A 26,597-nucleotide genomic window follows, 5' to 3' on the forward strand; every position below is an offset into this window, starting at 1 on the left:
TGTCAAAGTCAAAATCTCTTTTGAAGCGGAACAGATGGATTTTGTTTTCAAGCCCGTTTGGCATTTATTGACTACCTATGAGGACACGATTTCGCCGAAATTTTTCCAAACGCGAAAGAAAAAGACTTCCAATAAGCTGAGACAAATAATAGCCTGCAATATTTATTTAACAAAACGACTTAGCCTAAACGCGAAATTTAACTCTTTTGAATTATATTCTATTGGTCTAAAATATTTGGGCAAGAGTACAAATTTATTATTTTTGAGGCGATCCTACGATGAATATTTCAGGTCATATAGGAAACGCTTGTGGTTAAATTTACTAATAAATATCGAGTGTTTTTACAAGAGCTTTAAAACTGAAAGTAATAATACAACACATAAATATTGTGGGAATGAACTTTTTTCATTGGTATCTGGTAGATAATTTCATGGAATTTGATTTTTCAATATGATATAAGCGATATATCCTCCGCGGCTACGAGTTACATTGGCCATTTCATCAGTCCAATTTTTGACTACTTTTTCCAATAAATCTGCCCGCATGGTGGCAATGGCGGCTTGAATATTGAAATAACTCGATTGCGAGCTGTATGGAAAGTTGCGCCATGTTGTTGGAAACAAATGTCGTCGATGCGTCACTTTCGGAAAGAAAAATTCAGTCACCATTAGTCGCTAGCGGTATCTCCTTCCTCATTTTGTAAGAAATAAGGGCCGATGATGTTGCTAGTGCTTTTGAGACTTCGCGAACAGATTTATATTTAATCAAAGTAAATTTCCACCATTCGGAATCGTTGTTCTGATGTTAATTGAATCATGATGGCTTATCGAACAAAAATCTAAAAACAGTTTGACATTCTCACCTGTCCCACCACAGTTATCGTCACCGATAGTTCTCATGCAGCAAACAACCTACCTTCAAATTGGCGACTTTTATTTGTAAGTTTGTAAAATCTTTTATTATCCTTTAGCATTTGTTTTAAAGAATCTTTCTTTGATACTAAACATGTAAATCAGATGGTTAGAAGAAAATTTATAATGTTAAAAAATAGTACCAAAAAGTTTGCAATCTTATACCTGTATCACCGGCTTTTTTTTTTACTTTCAAAGCATGTTTAATTGTACTATTTTGCATTCCATAAAGTACAATTACACAGAATACTAACCAAATACCATTAAGTCAATAAAACCTCTACCAAGAGTTGATGCGGAATTCACCATGTAACACATGAATAGAGAAAGGAAAATTTGCCTATTGTATAGTACATACATACATACTCGTACATGTGGGACTCTTTTCAGCGTGCCACTCTACGAATGTTTTCTAAATGATTTTGTATGAAAGTGTCATGGCTGCAGTTGAATGATAAAATAATTAAAAATATAATTTATTATTAGCGTTTTTTAACTCACAACAATTTTCTTAATGCTCTCTCTCTCTCTCTTTCTCTTTCAGTGTGACACCACCTTGGGCCGCTGCCAGAATAATCAAGCCCCAAGCGAATAGGACACGCTACAAAATGACTTTGATGATTATGATGTTGACGATGGCTAAGTACTTAATAACGACGCCGATGGTAATGGAAACGAGAAAGGGGGAAACTAAGCGTGCAATAAAAAAACAACAATAATAACAACAAGGAAATAAAATGATTATTCCACATACATATGAACAAATTGAATGTAACAACGACTAAATTGTTGTTGCTGCGAATTAGCGAAAGTCAAAGTGGAAAAAATAATAAAAAGTACAGCAATAATAGTAATAGCAAGAATGGCGTAAGTTGACATAATAATAATGACAACAGCAGCATTAGCAAAAAAATAGAATTAAAGCAACAGCAATAAAGCAATAGCAAAGCAACAACAAACGGCAATAGCATTTACAGCAAGAAAGTATTTGAAAACAGCAGCAACAGCAACAACAACATATTCCACACCATAAAAAATAAAAACTAAAAAAAAACGTGTCAGCTACTCCAAAGCGCTTTGATTCGTTTCTTTTTTTTGTTGTGGTTTGACTTTTCCTCGACACTTACACATATATTGCCGCTCATTCATATGTATAAGAATATATGTGGGTAGATAGAGAAAATTTTTAAATTTTCATTTTTGTTTTGTGCGCGAATCTTGATCAGCGCCTGGCTTTGAAATTCATTTCACGGCGACCGACAATTTTAATGACCAATTTATGTATGCTGGCCGAGAGCAAATCATGCAGATGAGGGTGGCGTAAAAGAGAAACTAATAACGAACGCTAACACATACCCATACATACACACAAAATTGCTGAATTTTTGATTGACTTGAAGGTTTCAAGCGGTGGGTGGCATCTAATTTGCCACTTAATTGCAACATTTTTATAATGAATGTGGAAAACAGCAAAAACTAATAATTTTATAAATGTTATTAATCGAAATATTTCCTAGGTTTTCAAATGCGCGCTGAAAATATTTTAATTAATAAACTACCTTCGGTGTTTTTGAGTAAATGAATGGAATGGTTATTTGGTCGCTAAAGTGCTATCCTATAAATACCTAAATAAATGCATGCGCATGCATACATTTAGAGTAGATATATGTTTTGAAGACTCTTAGAAAAATCGTAATGATATCATAGAATATCACAAAATCTAAATATTAATAAGTATATGAGAATACATATGTATGTATTATAGTGGCTCAATAATGCTGTGCCAAAAACGTGTGTGCTCATAATAAAGAAAATAGCAAAATGTGGAAGTGACATTCTAACATTCTGGCACTACAACACTCTGCCGTCCACTGGCATACAAACATTTTAGGTTATACGCAGATTGCTTTGAGCCAATTGTACACTTGACGCATTGACGCTTTCATGTGGTCGAGTGCTGTTCGCCGCGAGGCAAATGACAGGGCTTGGTTGCGCATCTGCTCAGAATAAATCAACTCACAAGCAAACAGGGTGCTTTTACTTGAAGTTTATACAATTTCTGATTTTCATTTGTGTCTTTTTGGCAAAAATTCACCTTTTTTTTTGAGAGGTAAGAGAGATTCTCCATTGGATTTCAAGGCAAACATTATTATCGATATAACGAAATTTTTTACAACCTCGAAATCATAATTGTCAACAGGGACCTTGCTACCGTTACGCGAGTGCGCTGATTGTTTGTTTAATGGCAGGAGGTACCTCGGGGAGTTCCACAAATGTTTTGCCTACAGTGTTCCTGAATAGCAAATGGTATACTCGTATGAGAAGTTCTTTGATGGCAAGGTCACACTCGGACTGGCACCCAGATGGTCCACAGCTATTGAAGCAAAATGTTTGGTATCTTGTTGCGCACAGTGAGATTGCATGCAGATCTACTACTGATTCATCACTCCAAAGGCGCTAGTCCATAGCGGCTACCAAAGACTGAAATCTGCTTCTTTGCCTTTTTTTAATTTTCTACTTATGACACCGAATGCAGTCAGATGGACGAAACTTATCAATTTGATTTTTGAAAATTGGTTTACATAGACTTGAGTATAATAAGACGTTGTCAGCTTACTGGCATTTTTAAATATGTTAATTTTGGGTTTAAACATTTCTAATTTTGATGTAGAGTTTTTTAAATTGATATATCTAAGGGCTCTTTTAACATTAAACATTTTTTTGCTTTTTTCAAGATAAAATTTATATTTAAAAGGGTTTTTGTTTAAAAACAAATTTAAATTTCTTTTGAAAATTTGTGAGCTTTTTTTTGTCATAAATGAATTTTTTTTTTAATTTTTGAAGATAAAATTACTTAATAAATAAAATTTTTTTCAAAATACATATTTTCCAAAATTTCTGAGGAATTGTTTTTTGTTTTGTCATTAATGATAGAACCGACTCTCTAACAGCTGAGGCTATGCGGAGTAAAAAGTTTCATAGTGGGATTCTCATAACTTTTCGAGTTATACTAAAATACGTCTAGTGAACCAATGAAAAATAAGTGGAAAATACTACTTAAGAGAAAAAATACTCGCATATTGCATCCGTTTGCTAATCGTGGTAAGCAGAAACTCATACGTGGCATTTTTAATCCATTTCCCGTACGTATTTGAGTATAACTCGAAAAGTTATGGGAATCCTATTATGAACCTTTAAGGGCTTTCACAGTCTTTCAAGTTATTAATAAAAGAATATTAAATTAAATCCGAGTTGGGCAGTTTTTTTTTTAAATGACAAAAACAATTTCCCAAGCATTTCCAACAAAAATTTATTTCCAAATATAATTTAAAAAAATACATTTTATCCTGAAATTAAAAAAGTTAATAAGGGTTGAAAAGATCAAGTTATTTCACTTTCATTTCACACTTTCGCACTTCACTCTATACAAAAATTTTAAACTTCGAATAAATTTCAAATTATTACATTTTTCCCCCAAATTTTTACAGTTTACTTTTTACTATGCTCAAGCCCAAAAAAAACGATTTTCCGAAAAATCGGCAATTTCTAAAATACTTGGAGCTCTTAACATGTGTGCCTGTGCGTAACATGTCCGCCATTGTGGCAGAAACCTCTGGAGCCATTTATTGGAACTTATAGAACAATACCAACACGCGTGGCAAAGGAGAAGTAACTCTTCTTCAAAAATGGAGAACTTGGATTATTAATTCATATTTTCAAGCTCAGAATGAAATAATAAAGTTTAAATTTAAAATATTCTATGTAAAAGCACCCTGTTTTTGGGCAATTTTCGCAAATAATTTTCCACGCCCAGGATTTTTCGCATAAACTAATGACTCGCCATTAAAGGGAGCGGCACTTTTGCAATTTTTCTTCTTTTTAAAAATATGCGGTACAAAACATAAATTTGTTTTATATAGAAGCAACAGAGGCTACAAATGCATACATAAATAGAACAACAACAATGCAAATAGCCAAAATTAAAAATAGCAGAACTAAAAGGAAAGAAAGAAGAAAATTAAGTTTAGAAAACTAAAAATACTTTTAAGATAAAAAAAGAGGCGGCGACGCAGAGCTGCAAAGAAGAAAAGAATTAAATTGATATTGGAAATACTTCTAGAATGCGGACATTCTGGAGATCATACATTACATAAGAAAATATAAATTAATTAATAACTAATAATTTGCCAAAGGTTTCTGAAAACTAAAAAATGGGAACTTTTATTCTAATCTTTTGACAAAACAAATTAAGCGACTCTAAATCTCAATTTTTCCAAAGAAAAACATTTTTTTTTTATAAAATTTTTATTCAGAGGGATTTTTAATTTAAGTAAGTGAATGATTAGTAGTTTTTATTTTGCATTAAGATCCAGAAATTTAGAGCTTTACTTACTGCAAGATGTTAAGTCAATTCATGTTGTTTTGGAAAAGGTCCACAAATAGGTTTTCTTTTGCTCAGCCGAAGAGAAATGTTAAAATTAAAAAAAAATTATATAAAAAAGATATTACTTATAAAACCGAAATTCTGTTGGACTTTCCGCTAAATATAAAACTAAACAACACAAAGAAATTTTAGATTTCAGAACAAATGACAACATAAATAAAAACGAAAACAAGAGCGAATCCAACAAAAGCAAACGAAAAATACAAAAACAAAGCATAGAAATAATATTGAAATATTAACAGCAATCACGTTGTGAGTGGCCAAGGGGCGAGGATCATCAAAACCAATAACAAAAGCAATACCAATACAATATTAAACATCACAAGAGCCACAAGAGCATAGAACAAAAATATCAACAACAAAAACAACAACAATACTAGACACAACACAACCAACAGAGTACATCCAGCGCCTAGCCTACCCGCAAAGTTGCCCCGCTCGCGGCGAAGGTGACGGTGGTGACAGTGACAGCTACAAACAACAACAACAACGACACATCAACAACTCAATATAGCAACAAAAATTAACAGACAACAACAACAACATTTTAGAAGCAAACATTTTTGTCGTTGGTGTTGTTGATGGTGCCGATTGAGATGGTGATGAGGGCGCGTCGGCGTGAATGGCAACACTGGTGACGTGTGACAACGACGGGGACAGGCCGCCGGTGGACGGTCGACGGGCCACTTTCCACCATGATGCCTGCAGTACAGAACGGGACGTAGAGAACATAACGCGCGTGCTATAACGGAAAGTTTTTGCGGTGTCGCCGATATGCGCCGAGTATAAGACGACGAGCCAAAGTGAAGGAGGCACAAAATTTTTGAAAAATCAATTTTTTCGAAAAAGTCTTCCAACAGAAATATTTAAAATTACAGATTTATTACAAAGCAAGTGAGCTAAATATATTTAGTACAATGGAAAAATAACAAAAATAATCTGTAAATATCCAAAAAAAAACTATTCGAAAGTAAAACTTTTAGTGTTTCAAAAAGTGGTATTGAAAAGTAAGAATAAAAAAATATACAAAAAATTGAGATTGATATCCAAGTGCGTAACAAATATCACTTAAAATGTCTACCAATACTCCGGCAACTCTTCCACTGATTACAATGCACAATACAATAGCAAGTACAACACTAAATGCAACTACAACAACTACTAGTCAAACAGTGAACGCCAAAACGGTGCAAAGAACTACAAACTCGTCCGGGAAACGCCGAAAAAGACGAAGTATGTGCAGTGAACTTGAAGCGCGAAAATATAACCGGGCGGTAACAACAACTGCATCTACTATAGCCGAAGAGTTGGCAGCACGTACTGCTGCCGCCAGAAAATCGGCCAATCATACCGACTTAGCAACACTAACGCCTAGTGACTATCAACACGCAATAATACCAGCTACAACAACAACTGCAATGCCTGCATTATCTACTGCAACGCCAGCCGCCACACAAACGGCAACGCGACTTGCCACAACGGCCACAGTGTCGCGCACAGCAACCACAACACCGCCACCGCCGCGATTAACAGCCGCATCAACACCAACACCAACAGCAACAAGTGCTACTATAATACGCCAACATCACTGTCACCGGCGTGCCACTGTAGCAGCAACAACAACAACAACGACACCAATATCACCACGTCCGCGTGCCCCCAGCCTCGGCTTCAATCTCAGCACCGCTTTTGCGGCCGCACTCTTGCATACCAGCGTTGTTGTTGCTGCCGCCGCTTCAACGCATGCACAACCGCATCACGGCATTACCGCTAAGCACCTGACACCTCAATCGCAGGCTGTGCTGGATAGCGGAATGCTTTCGCAATTAGATCCCAATGCTACCTCGACTTTGTTGGGGATAGCTAGCGCCACTGTGGCAGCTGTCACTTCGACGGCCAATGGTTCACTGCCGGAGGAGGCAGGCGTCGATGGTGTGAAGGGTGTTGATGGTGCCGATGCAAAAGGCGGAGATTGGTTTGATGTTGTGTGTCTGGTGTTGAAGGCATCACTAATGCTGTTCATCATAATTGCCGCCATATTTGGAAATCTCCTTGTCATAATCTCTGTGATGCGGGTTAGGAAATTAAGGTGAGTGAATATTCTGTTTTGGTCATTGTTTTACAAACTAAATAAATAATAAGCACGCATGCTTTTTATAAGGTAGATAGATATCTGCGTATATCTCTCACAAAAAAAAAGCACGATTACAAACCAGTACACAAAAGGCGTCCATGCATATACAGTAGACCGGGTCGATTTGTGGGGAGACAAAAAAATCGCTCATTGCTCTGTGAAAATCATATTCTAGGGATCAAAATAAGAATCTTTGCTGAAGGAACTATACCTCTAAAACGAATTCTGATGTCCCCCAATTTGGGTCGAACTTTTTAGTTTCTTTTCTCTGTAAAGGCCAAAAATGGTGATATTTTGAAATGATTGAATGAGGAACCCCCCAGAGGAGTTCCAGGGGGTGTGCCACTGGCATGGGTGGATCGGCCGTCCAAAGTTAGTGGGGGTCGGTCATACATTTGGACTCGATTGGAGCACTCTAAATGGGTCAAAGTGGGATTTTTCGTTCGACCCAAATTGGGGGACATCAGAATTCATTTTAGAGGTATGGTTCCTTCGACAAAGTTTCTTATTTTGATCCCTAGAATACGATTTTAACAGAGCAATGAGCGATTTTTAAATCGACCCGCCCTAATATACAGACTTCAAAATTAAAATTTCTGCTTTTCCTTCCACGCTCCATGACATCCGATGCATTGAAAATTATGAGCTATGACATATTTAACTTCAACAATAGGTTTACATGTACATATGTTAAGGCAACGCTTTGTTCTCAAAGTACCAGATTGATTGTCATTGGTTGCCTCGAATATACTGTTTTTATGTCCGCAGTAGTAATGGAAAGAAATATGATATTGGCATAGGGTATTTTAATGCTGATGTTCATAGGCTGTGTCAACCATGTTTTTTTGTTTTTCTGATGTAAAATCTCTTGTTTATACCAATAAAGCACATGCGTTCGATGGCCTCAAAGTCAACGTTGCTCAGCCGAAGTCGACAAATTCAGCAAAATCTGTGCAGCAGAGCCATTGAAAATGTTACCTCCCGACATTTCATCGATATTACATTCCATAGTTAGCAAAATAAAAACAAAAAGGTTTCGAGTATCCTCTACAACAACTTGTGTCTTTATAAAAGTATCCGCCCATATTGGAGAACCGTATACCGTTAGCGTCAAAACAAAGAGTACATCACATATTGATAAATTTTGACTATTTTTTATTTGTGATTGCATTTACTTTTTTATAAAAACCATACAAAGCAAAGTTTCGAGCTTCGTGCATAATTTGTCAAATGTGGCCAAACTCCCATCAAAATTTCTAACTTTTTATTCAGTATTTTTGGAAAAAATTCAGACACATAGTTTTATAGAATAATGAATTTTGATATAATAAGATGAAAGTTTAAAGTTTTTCAAAAATTTCGTTGATCTTTGGCAATTTTTTTTTTTGCTGGCGTTTGTTGGGTGTTTTCTCCATATAAAAAATAGAGAAAATGCACAAAACTATTTACGATCTACCTTAGACTTGCACTTTATTGCACCAAAATTCAATGATACTTCTGCTCAAATATGAACGAGACTTTATCAATAAAACGGTCCGCGGATGACAAATGGCAAAAATAAATTTTTGGTTTTTTGGTGGGACTGTTATAAGCTTACATGGCAAATTTCTGCGTGATATGTCACATAGTTTGTTTTCTGTGCTACTGTAAACAAGTCAAGCTCGAGTGTGTTCTTCGAATTTAACGATGGAAATTAAAGTTGAACAAAGAATTTGTTTGAAATTTTGTTATTCCAACAAAATTTCGGCTTCAGACGCCTTAAAAATGGTGCAAACAACCTATGGCGACTCTGCTCTATCACGTGCACGTGTTTTCCAGTGGTGCAAATCGTTCAAAGAGGGCCGTACATCGGTTGAAAACTTGCCTCATGAACGTCGTACAGCAACATCAGTAAACGACGAAAACATCGGAAAAGTAAAGGAAATTGTGCTTGAAAATGGCACAAATCGCAAAATCGGTTAACGCTGAATATTATTTAGACGTTTTAAAGCGTTTGCGCGAGAACATTCGTCTTAAAAGGAAGGAATTGTGGGACAACAAGTCATGGTTCTTGCATCACGATAATGCACCAGCTCACACATCACGTCTTGTTCGCGATTATTTCAACAAAAATAATGTTAATATCGTTCCTCAAGCACCGTACTCGCCTGATATGGCTCCATGTGACTTTTTCCTGTTTCCCAAGCTCAAGTTGCCGCTCCGTGGAAAACATTTTGAGACAATTGAAGTCATAAAAGAGAATTCGAAGAAGGAACTGAAATCCATACTTAAATCGGCCTTCCAGAAATGCTATGATGATTGGAAAAAACGTTGGCATATGTGTATCGCCTCCAATGGTGATTACTTTGAAGGAGATAAAATAAAAATTGAACAATAATTAACCGTTTGTGTTTTATTAAATCAGTCTCGTTCATATTTGAGCAGAAGCTATATATACTTAGTACTGCCATAAGTTCTGTTACATTTTACGTCCGTTATAAATACGAAATTATAATACTTTTTTTTAATGAATAGTCGCCACTTGCCTTCAAACGATTAGGCCATTCAGCTGTTGCAGCACGCACGGTTTTCATTGATATTGACGTCACTGCTCGACCAAGAGAGTGTTTGAGATTCTCCAAATTTCTGTGTGGTCTTCGACAGGCTATGTACTCCAATTCTGACTACAAACTGAAGCCAAATAGATTCAGTTCCGGACTTCCAGATGGTCAATATTCTGCAGTTATGAACCCAGGAATATTGCTTTCTATCCATTGCTGGGGGGTTTTTGTCCTATGAGCTGGAACGGCAATTCCTAGAAGATCCAACGCTCTCCATTAAAGAGAGTGTTGCTCAACGGCTTTACCACGCCTTCTGAAACATCCTCCTGGTACACTTTAGCTCCGGTTTTTACCCCTTTTTCGCATAAATGAAGAGATGTAACGTTTTTACAAAACACTGGCCGCGCTGAACCCTTTGAGCAACATTTTTGCGTCTTTAGTAGCTTTAGCATACATTTAGTCGTTTTGCTTATTAACATGTTCTTCAAAAGGAAAACTTGTGAAAATGTTATTTTCATGGCCGTGCGCCACGTGCCACCAAAGAAGCTGCATGCATCTGTCAAGTCTAATATTCTTCCCCTTTCTAAGGGGATTTCTGCAAATTCTTTCTCGAACGGCTTTTATGGCTGCACTGGTTCGAACCACACGAGGACGACCACTTTTTTTTCTATCCGTCACTTCAGAATTTTGCGAATCACGATGGATATTTTACTAAGGATCACCGAACACAGTCTGAGTTCTCTAAAATTGAATTAAAATGTAAGTGTACAAATTAGTTCGTGATAGAAAAACCGTATACATATTTTTTAAATTTCAAACCGAAATCCGCTCTCTTAAGTTATTACACCAAGAAGAAATTTCAAATATTCTTTCGCTTTCTTTCAATGATAAAATCAACAAATCTGATTAGGATTATTCAATGCAAGCTTTTGGGACGGTGTTCGAAAAATGTATTCAAGTAGTTTTCATCTCTATTGAGAAACAACTTGGCCCGCTTATTTTCACAATTCGATCCTTAAGCTCATTTTTGTACCTTCAAACAAATTTTTTGTCGCCGTCTGAACAACGACTGATTGGACAAGTGTGTGAAAACCCTGCTGCCGAGTACCTGATACCGTGGCAGCTGGCGTTACTCCCACAATTTTGTATCGAATGGCCAAACCTAGTAATCTGAAGAACGATAGGTTACGAGGATTGCTCATGTTGAAAAACCAAATTGTGCGAACAACTTCGGCTGCCACGTCACAGGGGACTCGGCGGGCGAATTCTGAAGGATATTTTCGCATGTATTCACACACTTGTGCAGATGGCAACAAAGTGACATTAAATTAATTTTTTTTTTCGTATATCCCAACACAATCTCAATTTTTTGTAAACACATCCCCTGTTACGTCAGCGTATCAGCTGATTATGTCAAATTCTCTCACTGCCGAATAAAAGTCTGTTATTGAGCACATCTTCTTAATTCTGTTCAATTCTGTTCACCATGTGGTTCATTAGTTCATAAGGAGAGTTAGAGTGAGGTGAATTAAAGTAAGCTTAGGTGAGGTGTGACATGGCGAATTTTCGATTTGCCAAAAAACGAAAAAGTATTTTTTTATTTCTGAACGAAAAAATAACACTCAAAAAATTAATCTGATTATTTATTTAATAACAATCATTAGTTTTGAAGGAAAATTTAACAAAATAATGTTTATTTCTAATCAAAATATAATAACGAAAAATAAAGCGAAACAATAGCACTCGGAAATGTATTTATTTATGTTTTTTTTTTTGTTGTTGATAAAAATAATATAATATAATATAATTATAATACAGCGATTAATTACAAATCGCACTGTAAGTCTTAAAAACCTTTTTGGTAGATATCGCTCGTAAAAGATTAATAAAGAGAATAAAAAAGTGAAAAAGGTTTTAATTTTTTTTATTGAAAATTTGATTTTTAAATCGTAAAGGATTCATAGAGATCATAAAAAGTTAAAATATTGTATTTATATTGGAGGCTGTTCTGCGAAATATAAAAGCTTTTTATTTATTTCTCGTTGAAAATTTTAAAGTAATGATTATTTTCGGGCTCTGTTTCTTTATAACCTCTACCAACGGAAAAAAATGTGTGCATTTTATTTAGCGAATTATTTAAATTGCGCATAGCGAATTATGTATTTTATTTATAATAGTAAGTTAGTTAAATTGTGACTTGAATAACCCATGACTTTGAAAGTAGTTTGAATACCAAACCATTTCCAACAATCTCTTCAATGTGTTGGAATGTTGTGACCCTCTCCCACTATTGTTTGTCCGTGCATTTAGTTGCTTATCAGAGTATTAATTAAATGAAGAAATATTTTTCCAGTTTATCCTTAATTACTATTGCTGCCATTTAAAGGCTGCAGATGTACGCTTTCATGTTCACATTAGCGTTAATTAACAAAACAGGCAGATCATGTACATGGAAGCGTGAAACAGCTGCAAGGCAAAGAATGTAAGAAGAAAATTGCTAACATAAAATATATAACAAAGACCCCTGCTAGTTTATCAATGCCTCGAGTTCGGCAAAGATTTAAATTAGTTAAGCTATACCAACAACACGCAACAGCGCTTCAAATGCGCTCCGATGCCTAAATGATTGCTTCGCTCCAAAGTCTTTAGTCCAAAGATTTTTTGCCTGCTGCTGTAGTGCACCCAAAGGCATTAACAAGACTACAGGCTACATAATGCCTAAAGTCATGTTATATTACGAAATGTAGCTGAAGCCTGAAAATTCAAAAGGCAAGTCTGCCTTACTGCGAAATCAGTGGCTAAAAGAGAAATGTAAAAATATGCGTGAATGACAAAAGTAAAGACACTAACTTAAAAACAGCAAAGTACGAGCATCTAGCAGGGGGCAGAAATCTCTTTATTTCGTGTTGCACGTCTGCAGCCAACGTCGCACTCAACGACCTTGAGAGAGCGCTACATGGGACAGCTTGAAAGGCGCTTCAAGCCTTGGCTAGTATTTTCCACCAGCTTTTTATATATCTTCAACATTTATTTTGCTTTCTTTTTCCATTTTTTTCACATTTACGTAGTTTCCTTTAATCTTTGTGCTACATCATTAGCACAACCGGTACAACCACACAGCCTATCAGTTCGACATCAAGCACTGAATAGCTGAATGTTGTCCTACACACATGCGTATTCAGACACATTGGTCAGTGTATGTATATACAGTGTTTTGGTACCACGTATTTGCCTAAACTCGTGGCAGGCGCATCTTGTGTGCGCTGTTCAAACATTTATTCGCATATAGTACACGCTTACATGTGAATGAAATTCCATAGGCCTACTCAGTACCCATTCTTACATATGGACATACTATATCTAATGCTAAGCAGCTGTGTCAGTTTTCGTGTTAATTTGATATAGAATACGATTTTTCAAGATTAATTGCTCTTGGTTCTTGGAACTAACACCAAAGCCGAAGCTGCCGGAATTGAGCCTACCAATTTCTATAAAAATTTGATAACGTTAATTTCCTGTGATAATTTTCACAAATTTTTCCTGTGGCTTCAGCACAATAAAATAGGAGTAAAAAATGTAATGCCTCATATAAATTTTACTTATATCTCTAACTTGAATTAAACCTATTATTACTTATGTTGGATCTCTGAAAGCAGCCTTTAGTTATTAGTCGTGATTACTAATTATTGAATTGTTTGAATATCGAAAAATAAATATAATAACATTATAAAAAATAAAATAAATTGGTATAAAAGCATGAAAAAGGTGTACAACCACAACATTTTGATCACTTTGGCCTCTTTTTTTTAATTTTAATTTTTCCTTACTTTCTTATAAAAGCAAAATTCATCCGAAAGATTATTAAATAAAGTAAAATAACGGCATTTGATTTTTCTATAAGCTTTTTTGGCATGTTTGCGTATTGATATTGACTTAACCCAGCTCTGAGTGTTCATTAAGAAAGTTGAATTCAGGAAATAAAAAAAATTTAAATTTTAAAATGAAAAAAGCAATTATTTGCAAATAGAGAGTGGATGGATTGCTTGTACTATGTAACGCAAGTGGCCTTTGATATCTCAAGTACGAAAAATCCAACCGGTTTGGCATACAAATAAACGTTGTTTAATTTCATGTTGTCGCGTACGTCAAATGCTTATTCTACTTTGGTTTATCCTGCAGCAAATGTCAAAAAATCAAAGACTCAAACCTTGCAGAAAATATATAAGGACTCGACAAATTGTCATCAAAATATCACACATTTTCATAAGAATTCCAAAAATTGAGTACGCAGTTGTATAGACTACTAAACTTTCGCTTAAAAAAGCTCAAGTATGCAGTAATTCAAAACTTTCAAGGATTTTTAATCATTTTATCCTTTGCCGGCTTTGTGCATTTTGTCCACCACATTTTGGTTTTATACGGAGAAAATGATCCCTACAGTCAAGGAAAAAAATTAGCAAAAATCAATAAAAATGTGGACTCTTTGCTTCTTAGTAGATTACTGAGATTATATATAAAGGGTCGTTCAAAAGACATGCCTAGATGTTGTTTTAAAACAAAACAATAAAGAAATTTAGATTATTTCAGGTTTCACTATTTGTATTCAAAATAACGAGGCAATAAGGAAAGGAATGTTGTATTGACACAATTTTACTGTGAACTTTTCCTCACTCTTTTGGATGTGCATTAGGGCGGGTCGATTTAAAAATCGCTCATTGCTCTGTGAAAATCGTATTCTAGGGATCAAAATAAGAAACTTTATCGAAGGAACCATACCTCTAAAAAGAATTCTGATGTCCCCCTATTTGGGTCGAACGAAAAATCCCACTTTGACCCATTTAGAGTGCTCCAATCCCATTTAGAGTCCAAATGTATGACCGACCCCCACTAACTTTGGACGGCCGATCCTTCCATGCCAGTGGCACACCCCCTCGAACTCCCCTGGGGGATTCCCCATACAATCATTTCAAAATATCACCATTTTTGGCCTTTACATGAGAAAAGAAACTAAAAAGTTCGACCCAAATTGGGGGACATCAGAATGCGTTTTAGAGGTATGGTGCCTTCGGCATAGTTTCTTATTTTGATCCCTAGAATATGATTTTCACAGAACAATGGGCGATTTTTTTGCCTCCCCACAAATCGACCCGGCGTAATGTGCATATATTCGTGTGTCTATATGCGAGGGTAGCTACTCAATACCTAATGAGCGCATATAGGATTTGTTAAGTATTTGGCCAAACCTCTTATGTGGTATGAGTATTGATGTTGTCGCACAAATTTATCTTACATTTTATGCTGGCTCCTAACAACAGATGGTTTTTATGAGCCAGTTTTCAAGGCAAAAATGCACTTGGCGGTTCGTTATCGCGTAGCGAGGTTGTTTTAAGAAACTTTATGGCATATTTTTATTTCTAATAAATATTATGCCTCGGCAAAAAGCTTTTGGAAATTTTAAACGGCAGACTAAGTAAATTGTTCGTAGATATGTAATATTTCTTTCAGTGCTATGCATAAAATTAAAGAACTTAAATATTAAAAAATTAAAGCACGCCAACAAAACACAAAATTTGGTAGCAATAAAACAAATGAAATTAAAATGTGGAAAATTAAACTGAAAAGAACGCTATCTCACTTATGTAGCGGAAAATGTCAACCGTAAGCCCCATAATTAAGCTGGTATAATATACTACTTATACTTGAATGTATATTTGCTTGTTTTTATGTTTGTATCATATATACGTGTAGATATGTATATGTATAATAATTTATATGTACGAATTTTGCGAAAAGATATTCAACAACAAGCAAAGAAAAGCAAAAACACAAATTCAATATATCATCTGTTAATGTCATAAACACGCCAGCGCACGCACACGCCTTGCGAAAATTGTGCGTTCCACATACGCCTCGTTGAACAGAAGCAACTTCGCACGTGTAAGAACATAAAGACTAAGAATTTTAAATTTTCCTGTTATCAACATTTGCTGCCAAATTTCATTTAAATATTTTCGCAATTAAATGCTTTTTATATACACATTTACTTTCTTTCTTCCTTTACTCCTGCACTCTCCTCTCAGTGTGGAATGCTTATTAGCAGCAACATTTTTTTTTTTTTTTTGAAACATTTAAAGTAAGTAAATAAGTACCGTTTAAAGAGGCATGCACGCTGCAACATACTACGCTTAAAGGCATTTTTTCCTTTTATGACCTCATTAACAAGACACTCGAGAGTGAAAAAATTTCGCCTCAGTCGCAAAATGGCCCTCAACGTCTTTGTTTTTGCGTTGTTTTTTATATTTAAATTTTTCAATTTGCAAACCATTAAGGCGCCTGCTTAGACGCGCTGCTATGAGGTATTTAAATGCTTAGCTCCAACGCACGACAGTTATCAGCTAGCTTGATTTTCTTACATCACATCTACCTACTTGCCCAATGTACGCGATTAGATGCTTTCGTCTTAGCATTGCGCTAGCTTGTGTTTATGGAAGATAAATCATGCAGAATGGATCTTTTTCAAGCATTCTTTGGCCGGCCGTCGCTTCTGCCTCCCTGAGAACTCCAACCTAGGGCCAACCATGTGATGCTGTGGGGCGGTTTTCTATCCGGTCTCTGTTTGTCTCCAGAGTTCTCCGTTTCTTATTATATGTTAAATTCTTATATATACACTAAAAACAAAAGCCTTCTAGAGAAAAGCTGAACTAGCCCCAAAACATATCTAAATAAATAGAGACCGGATCTTTTTGAGAAAATTAAATTTTCAGCTTGATGGCTGGTAATATTTTCCAATTGGGCAAAATTAGTTAAATATATCTTTTACTTCTTTATTTGCATATTCTTAGTGCAGAATGAAAGCGATAACAGTAATAAATTCAATTCATTTTATCATTCATTTGTATATATTGTAAATAGGCATGATAGAAATTGATTTAATGGTAATTATTCCTGCTTCGTGATGCTTCAACCAAGTGCCCAATAGCCCCTAATCATATCCACTCTCTGATATTGTGTAGCCAAGACAGTTGCTTTCTTTCGGATCCTCGTTTGCTTTCGACTTTGCCTTGCACAATAAGTTATAATAACTCAAATTTAAGACCACGGATATTATGACAGAAGGCGACCGGCGTAGCCGAATTGGTTGGTACGTGACTACAATTTGGAATTCGCATAGATAACGTAGGTTCGAATCTCCGTGAAACACCAAAATTAAGAAAAACATTTTTCTAATGGCGATCGCCCCTCGGCAGGCAATGGCAAACCTCCGAGTGCATTTCTGCCATGAAAAAGCTCCTCATAAAAATATCTGCCGCTCGGAGTCGGCTTGAAACTGTAGGTCCCTTCATTTGTGGAACAACTTCAAGATGCACACCACAAATAGGAGGGGGAGCTCGACCAAACACTCAAAACGGGTATAAGCGCCAATTATATATATATTATATATATTATATACATATTTATATATATTTCGCGGCACTTTATCATTAGTAACAGTTCTCTATCTGTTCAAAGTTTGGTTAAGACTCCTTTGTTATCAGTCCACTATATTTTATTCTCCCGCCGATAGTGGCACATATCAAACGTCTACAACTTGTTCACACTCTTTACCTTCAGTGTATCCACACCGTACAACAAAATAGACCAAACATAACATTTAATGGGGGAAACCGGTTTGGGAGGCCAAAATTTTGGTGTTTTCGAGACTTTTTTGAACGAAGAATGAAAAATCAGAAGGTATTTAAGTTTAAAGGATATTTTATTTATATTTTTAGGTACACTTTTAAATTTTTTTGAAGCTATTTCCGCGGGAGATAGTGGCGTTAGAGCGTGCTGACGATCGCCATCCGAGTGTCTTGCTGGTGGGAATTCCTGAAGTTGCAATTTTTCTCTGAAATCAACAGCAATTTTTTTTTTATTAACAACATGATTTCTAAGAATATGAACCTACCTGTGGTAAAAAAATATTGAAAATTGCATGCTTTTGAGGCGCTTGAATACAAAGTAGTTTTTTTATACCATATTTTTCTTTCTATTTTGCTTAAAAAACCATATTTTAAATAATAATATAATAAAAGAATTAGGTTCATATAGATTAGAATTGAATAAAGAAAAAATCCCGAGAAATTTTAGAACGATTGGTCGATAATTTTTTAAGCTAGAATTCCCACCAGTTGAAAAAAAGTAGTTTCGAGAAAAACGTCGTTCTAACTAACGCGCGCTACGGTGCGGAACCGACGGGCAGTCACTTAAGTGCTCATAGAATCGGGAATAATGCGAATTTCGCTTTAAATTTTCTACCACATATTCTTGAGTAGTTATACTAACGATTTATGCAATAAAAAAATCGATTTTTTGATCGATCTAAACCGGTTTCCCCCCTCAACGATCACTTGCTTTAACGCAGCGTAAATATCGGCATATGTCGGATGAAGCGCATTTCCATTTAAATGGTTATGTCAACCAACAAAACTATAGATTGTGGGGCTCTGAAAATCCAAGGGCAACACACCAACATTAGTTGCACCCATCTAAATGTAATGTTTGGTGCGGTGTTTTGGCCACTAGAGTTATCGGTCCATATTTCTTCAGGAGCTTCTTACAGAACATTGATCGAAAACTTTTTGTGGCCAATAGCGGAGCAGTATCCAAATTTGTGATTTCAACAAGATGGAGCAACTGCGCATACTGCTAGGCAAACTATGGACCTGCTGCGTAGTAGTAGTAGGTCTTATTTGGCCCACCCTGTACATAAAATTGACCCTGTTAGTTCTTTATAATCTGTAAGAAACCTCTTATTTCTAGATTTACCAAATGAAGAAATAAATAATATCTATGGTTTTCGAGAAAAGCGACACAACTCAAAATTAACTCAGATTCGGAGTTCTGCCGTTAAAAGCAAAAATCAACTACTGAGTTTATATATTTTTATCTGGAAAAGCGTCATAAGCGAATTTTGAAGCAATCCTGGCTTTAGTGTCGTTTTGTCAGGTGATCGAATTGGCGGGTCAATTATCTAAAAAACTGACCCCCCTCAGTATTTTGTATTTTTGAATTATGTCACTTTTCTCGAAAACCATCGATATGAGGCATAGTTAAAATTTTGTGGGGATATGTAAGCCCCTTTCGATGTCCTGGTAAAATAATCGTTTTTGCACAAATCTGTTATTTTATTTCAGTATTATCAAAAACAAACGATAAATAAATAACAATTCGGATTTTATCATATTTTGAACTGGACACTGAAGTAGCGCACTTTTATCGATCTGCCAGAAAAACGGAAATTAGTTATTTTAAATTTTTAAAATGTGTTTATTAATTACTAACCTGATTAGTATTACTTTTCAAATCTGCTTCACATAAGTGAAGTAAACTTTAGCGATTCTCCAAAGGAATAGAGTCTCATGCTTTCTGTACTGCTTGCCGTAATTGATTGGCATTTCACATTTTTTTGGCATTTTAAAATTTAATATCCATCTACAGATTTCCAATGGGATTAAGTTCGGGCTTTGTGCTGATCAATCCATAAGTACAGTTTTTTTTTAGAAAGTCAATTTTTCACCACTTTTGCTGTATGAATAGGCTCGTTAGCATGCATAATTAATCAATTTAGTGGCATGGACTTCAATGAGTATGAAGTACAGATTAAGCAAACTTACCAACATTGCTAATTATTCTCACTTTTGGTCACTTTCATTCCAAAAAAATGATACCCAAACATTCAAGTGCTTGGCGGTCTTTTTTGTGTACCCGGGATTAAACTCTCGGTGTTTTTCATGATGAAAAATAGTCTTCCCATCAGGATAATTCATATTAATTTCAGTTACGTCCGTAAAAAGCAAAATTTTTCGTCTTTGCTTCTATGGGCAATTGCGAAAGACGAACGTGCCTTGATATTTCATATATTATTTTTATTACAGAGTGTTTACAAAAGTCTGTCTGATATATTGAAGCAATATACCACATTCATTTTTAGCGTTATTGCTCCAGAGGATCAAAGGATTACACTTGCATTTTTTATTAATGGGCTTGTCTTGCTCAATTGCAGTCTTTAGCGCAGGTGTCTGTCGGACTTTTTTTATGTTTAAAAATTTTTGTCTGAACTTATACAATTGTCTATCGTTTTACGTGAGCAACTCATTATTTCTGCAATTTCTGTTTGTTTTGTAACTTTTTCGAAAAAGTCCCAAATAATGTTATTAATTATTTTAACTATTGCTTGATATATAACTACGCTAGTTCGTTTTCTAATGCAATAATATACATCCCATACATGGAAACCAAACATACATAAAAAAAGGGACGGGACTTATTATTCGAATATTTGTTGTTTTTTTTTTTTTGTTCAGATGAGGAGACTTAAAATGCCAAATGCATCATTAAAGCTGCCCTCGAAGCAATGGTATGTATGGAGACTTAAAATCTCCCTCTCGTTGTAGCGTCCCATCTTCTTCATTACAAGCTTTATGTCTGTGAACCTTCGTCCAGGTCTCGCTTTTTTTCCGTGAAACCATTGATGATTTCCCACGCTTCCTCGCTGCTTAGAATCTGGTAGGCAAAAGTTGAGTGCAGCCTCATCTGCAACTATAACATCCTATATCTATTTTATCAATCTAAACAGGTATTTCTGAAAATATCCATACCCCGAAAGCATTTGGGTTGTATAAAAATATACTTCACTGAAATTCCTGCTATACCATGTAGCGACGTCTTTTATAAGCCTAGGCGTCCATCCGGCGCATGCATCGTTTCTCCAGCATTCTTGCAACAACCTTATTGTTTCGTCCTTTATTTCGCGCTGCAGGCGTGCTAACTTTTCTTCCATCCTCTTATTTTGTAATGTGTACAAGTTTTTAATCTCAAAAGATAGTAAATCTATCGGTATTGAACCACTTATCAGTTGGCTCTGACACTGTGCGGTAAGCAGACACAAGTCTCGGAGTTGACGTTCGTTGTATCTATGCTAGGAGCTTACACCGGTGACTTACCCTTAGCGTATTTGCCCATAGTTTAGCTCCGTATAAAATAACGGAGAGCATCATTTTCCGTTTTCTTTGGGTCCGTCCCTCTATGCTTGCCATAAGTGCATTGAGTAGGGATGCCACCTTAGAGGTTTTCTCTGTTGCGTATTTTATTTGGGCACAGAGAGCTAGCCTTGGGTCCAGTGTTATGTCTAGATACTTTAGGACTCCTTTTGTGGTTCGATATAAAGAAGAAGTGACTTAGTGCATTATATTGGCATTAAAACATTATAATATCAGTTAATCTTCTAAGAAATAACACTTCCTATAGAGCGGCCGCCGTAGCCGAATGGGTTGGTGCATGACTATCATTCGGAATTCACAGAGAGAAGGTAGGTTCGAATCTCGGAGAAACACCAAAATACGCCCCTTGGCAAGCAATGGCAAACCAACTATTGTATTTCTGCCATGAAAAAGCTCCTCATAAAAATATCGGCCAACATCAAGAAGCACACCACAAATAGGAGGAGGAGCTCGGCCAAACACCCAGAAAGGGTGTACGCGCCCATTATATATATATATAGAGGATACTGTAAGTGCCCTATTTCTCTGTCCATAGTTGTATATATGTAATTTCACGCTCATACGGAATTTCTACTGGATAGAAGAAAAATGGATATTTGTCGCACGTTGTAATAAGTAATATTTAAGACACTTTAGAATGAGCCTAATAAGTTCTATAAATACTTAGAGCACACATACAATTTGTATCAGTACTAGGTGGTTTCCTTGACTTTAATTGCCTAGAAACTCAAATTTCTAAAAAAATTGTTTTAGTATGCAAACTCATTTTTTGTAGATATTTTTTAAATTTTCTAAACCCTTTTTACTAACGTTCTACTTTCTATAAATTTTTATATATTTGCAGAATAATAACGAATTACTTTGTAGTCTCTCTAGCCATGGCTGATATAATGGTGGCAATGATGGCTATGACATTCAATTTCAGTGTGCAAGTCACTGGACGGTAAGTGCAAAAAACAACTTTTATATATCATAAATAATTGCGTCAAAACCAATTATTGAGTGATCTGAGTATTTTAGACTGAAGGAGAAGTAAACTATAAAAAAGTTATAATTTTGAAATTTAATCAATGCTCAAAGTTATAGTACAACTACAATATAATTATAAGTATTAGGAATGGGAATAAGTTTCCGTCTTTTCTTAGCCAACGTTACGAATTATTGAAACAATTAAATAATACATGATATAATATTATGTGAAGTATGTCCAATGGCACAACTTTACTCCATCTTTCAGGCAGCATACGGATTCCTCTGTCGAAAAATTAGAGTTGGTTTTACTTGATTCATTTAGTGAGTCAGTTTACGATGCTCTTCAATAAGGGCTGACTGTATTGATCGGAACAGATGGTAATTTGAAGGTGCAATATCTGAGGAATACGGCGGGTGGGACAAGATTTCACAATTCACCCCTCTAAATATTTCTGGACCGATTTAGCAGCATGTGGCCGTTTATTAAATCACTGCCTAGTTGGAGTCGTGCCAGAGACTTTTCAAAGTTAAAGTGGCCTGTTAAGTTGTGAAAACTTAAACCTTAAATTTTATTTCGCCATTTTGAGAGAAATGGCTAGTCAAACACCAGAAGATATACATATTAGCCCTTGCACAGTTTTGGAGTTTCACTAGAGTAGTAATTCGACTGTTGCTACAAAACATTTGCAACGTTTGCCCAAATGCCTTAGATGTTCGTAAATGTCAAAGGAGTTTTTCTAAGTTCAGTTCCGGTAATTTCGGCATTTCTGACTCAAATCGATTAGAAAAACCAATAACTTTAGGCAATGACGTATTAAGGGCGAAATTGGAAGCAAATCCGCGTTCGATAATCGATGAACTATCAAATTACTCTTAACCAACCTTGATCGACCATCCAAGAACATTTGCAATAATTTGGTGAAAAAAACAGAGTAGGGGTGTGCGTTCCGCATAATCTATCTGAAGAAATCAGAGCTAACCGACCCACAATATATTATTTATTACTTCAACGGTACCACCCAGAACCATTTTTTGGTTGCTTGAATACTGCAGATGAAAAATGTATGATAATATAAAACGCAAATATGTAGCTGTGGCTGCCTTCGAATAAATTGTCACGGAGGACTGCCAAGCCAACCTACATATGAAAAAAGCCATTTTAAGGTATTTTACTGAAACCCCAATTGATTTTTATCGATGCGGCATTGAAAATTTGCACTCTGGGTGGCAAAAAGTTGTTGCCCACGGAGTTAATTACATCATGGACTCAAAAGTAAAACTTATAAGAAATTTGTTTATTCGAATTTATTGTAAAAAGCGGCATTATTTTCCGGTCGCTCTAATCTATATATATAAAAATGAAATGATGTTCGTTTGTCCGCATTTTTTTGGGCCGATACGAGGCCAATTTTATTCGTTCTTTTTTCATATTATAGGGATCCACTAGGGGAAGGTTTTTAGCAAAAAAAAATTTCTTTTAAATATTTTCTTCATATAAAAAAAAGAAAAAATCAAAATATTGTCCAAAACAAAACTTGCTCGATTGTTAGATTAAAGTAAGTTTCGAATCGACATTCATTTTATGTGTACAACTTTTTTTGAATTTTTTGTATTTGTATTGTGATACAGAAATGTATTGTATACAGAAATTTCAAATGATTCGAATGAAAATTTTTTTTTTTTTTTATTTCTTCCATAAAATATTACACCTGTCGTTAGACAATAAGTAATTTGATTTACAAAAAGTTGGAATGAGAGTGATATTGAAGGGCCAATGCCCCCAAGCTCATTTAGAAGAAATCTTCTATATATATAAAATTCAAATTATGTATGTATCTATAGATCGACTTGCGTCCTAAACGCATAAACCGATCGTAACCAAATTTGAAACACGAACTGGATACCTTACCGGGATGGTCATAGGCTAAAAAATATTTTGATATATATAGGGGGCGTGGCACCTCCCATACAAATGGAGTTTTCAACAGTCCGTATTTCTGAAAGTATTTACGTTAGACTAATGAAATTTGGTAAGGGGTTATATGACATTAATCCTTAGCACATCCAGAAAAACTGCGTATAACTAAAGAGGGGGCGTGGCACCTCCCATGCAAATGGATTTTTTAACAGTCCGTATTTCTGGAAGTATTTACGTTAGACTAATGAAATTTGGTAAGGGGTTATATGACATTAATCCTTAGCACATCCAGAAAAACTGCGTATAACTAAAGAGGGGGCGTGGCACCTCCCATGCAAATGGATTTTTTAACACTCCGTATTTCTGGAAGTATTTACGTTAGACTAATGAAATTTGGTAAGGGGTTATATGACATTAATCCTTAGCACATCCAGAAAAACTGCGTATAACTAAAGAGGGGGCGTGGCACCTCCCATGCAAATGGATTTTTTAACAGTCCGTATTACTGGAAGTATTTACGTTAGACTAATGAAATTTGGTAAGGGGTTATATGACATTAATCCTTACCACATCCAGAAAAACTGTGTATAACGAAAAAGGGGGCGTGGTACCTCCCATACAACTGGAATTTTTAAGAGTCCGTATTTCTGGAAGTATTTACGTTAGACTACTGAAATTTGGTAAGGGGTTATATGGCATTAATCCTTACCACATCCACAAAAACTGCGTATAACTAAAGAGGGGGCGTGGCACCTCCCATGCAAATGGATTTTTTAACAGTCCGTATTTCTGAAAGTATTTACGTTAGACCACTGAAATTTGGTAAGGGGTTATATGACATTAATCCTTAGCACATCCAGAAAAACTGCGTATAACTAAAGAGGGGGCGTGGCACCTCCCATGCAAATGGATTTTTTAACAGTCCGTATTTCTGAAAGTATTTACGTTAGACTAATGAAATTTGGTAAGGGGTTATATGACATTAATCCTTAGCACATCCAGAAAAACTGCGTATAACTAAAGAGGGGGCGTGGCACCTCCCATGCAAATGGATTTTTTAACAGTCCGTATTTCTGGAAGTATTTACGTTAGACTAATGAAATTTGGTAAGGGGTTATATGACATTAATCCTTACCACATCCAGAAAAACTGTGTATAACGAAAAAGGGGGCGTGGTACCTCCCATACAACTGGAATTTTTAAGAGTCCGTATTTCTGGAAGTATTTACGTTAGACTACTGAAATTTGGTAAGGGGTTATATGGCATTAATCCTTACCACATCCACAAAAACTGCGTATAACTAAAGAGGGGGCGTGGCACCTCCCATGCAAATGGATTTTTTAACAGTCCGTATTTCTGAAAGTATTTACGTTAGACCACTGAAATTTGGTAAGCGCTTATATGACATTAAACCTTACCACATCCACAAAAACTGTGTATAACGAAAAAGGGGGCGTGGTACCCCCCATACAACTGGAATTTTTAACAGTCCGTATTTCTGGAAGTATTTACGTTAGACTACTGAAATTTGGTAAGAGGTTATATGACATTAATCCTTCCTACATCCAGAAAAACTGCGTATAACGAAAAAGGGCGCGTGGCACCTCCCATACAACTGGAATTTTTTATATACATAGATCGACTTGCGTCCTAAACGCATAAACCGACCGTAACCAAATTTGAAACACGAACTGGATACCTTACCGGGATGGTCATGGGCTAAAAAATATTTTGATATATATAGGGGGCGTGGCACTTCCCATACAAATGGAATTTTTAACAGTCCGTATTTCTAGAAGGATTTACGTTAGACTACTGAAATTTGGTAAGGGGTTATATGAAATTAATCCTTACCACATCCAGAAAAACTGCGTATAACTAAAAAGGAGGCGTGGCACCTCCCATACAACGGGATTTTTTTATATACATCGACTTGCGCCTAAACGCATAAACCGACCGTAACCAAATTTGAAACACGAACTGGATACCTTACCGGGATGGTCATGGGCTAAAAAATATTTTGATATATATAGGGGGCGTGGTACCTCCCATACAAATGGAATTTTTAACAGTCCGTATTTCTGGAAGTATTTACGTTAGACTACTGAAATTTGGTAAGGGGTTATATGACATTAATCCTTACCACATCCAGAAAAACTGCGTATAACGAAAAAGAGGGCGTGGCACCTCCCATACAACTGGAATTTTTTATAGTCCATATCTCTGGCCTAGCCTAGCCAATGAAATTTGGTAAGGGGTTATATGAGGTTAATCCCTAACACCTCCAAGAAAACTGAGAAAAACGATAAAGGGGGCTTAGCACCTCCCATATATATGCAATTTTTCATTGTCCATATCTCCGGAAGTATTTGGGCTAGACAACTGAAATTTGATAAGAGATTATATAAGGTTAATACCTAACACCTGCATGAAAACTGGTGATAGCTAGAAATAGGGCGTGACACCTCCTATACAAATGGGATTTTTCATGCTGCATATCACTGGACGCATTTATGGTAGAATACCAAAAAATGGTAAAAAGTTTAATGAAGTTAGTATTTAGTACTCCTAGAAAAAATATGAGCTTAGAGAAAAATGGGGGTTAGACCATTTGATATAGAACAGAATTTATATTAT

At 35.7% G+C, this 26,597-nt stretch overlaps 1 protein-coding gene across 1 annotated transcript in view; it reads left to right on the forward strand.

The window, feature by feature from the left end:
- Nucleotides 1-5,504: 5,504 nt before the first annotated feature.
- Nucleotides 5,505-26,597, forward strand: part of LOC129253286 (uncharacterized) — a 66,848-nt gene continuing 45,755 nt past the window's right edge. Inside the window, 2 exon segments of the mRNA XM_054891592.1 lie at nt 5,505-7,445; nt 21,914-22,012. Of these exon segments, the coding sequence (XP_054747567.1) occupies nt 6,430-7,445; nt 21,914-22,012 (1,115 nt within the window). The 5' untranslated portion in view covers nt 5,505-6,429.

Source organism: Anastrepha obliqua, chromosome 1, assembly GCF_027943255.1.
Source record: "Anastrepha obliqua isolate idAnaObli1 chromosome 1, idAnaObli1_1.0, whole genome shotgun sequence".
NCBI classification, from domain to species: domain Eukaryota; kingdom Metazoa; phylum Arthropoda; class Insecta; order Diptera; family Tephritidae; genus Anastrepha; species Anastrepha obliqua.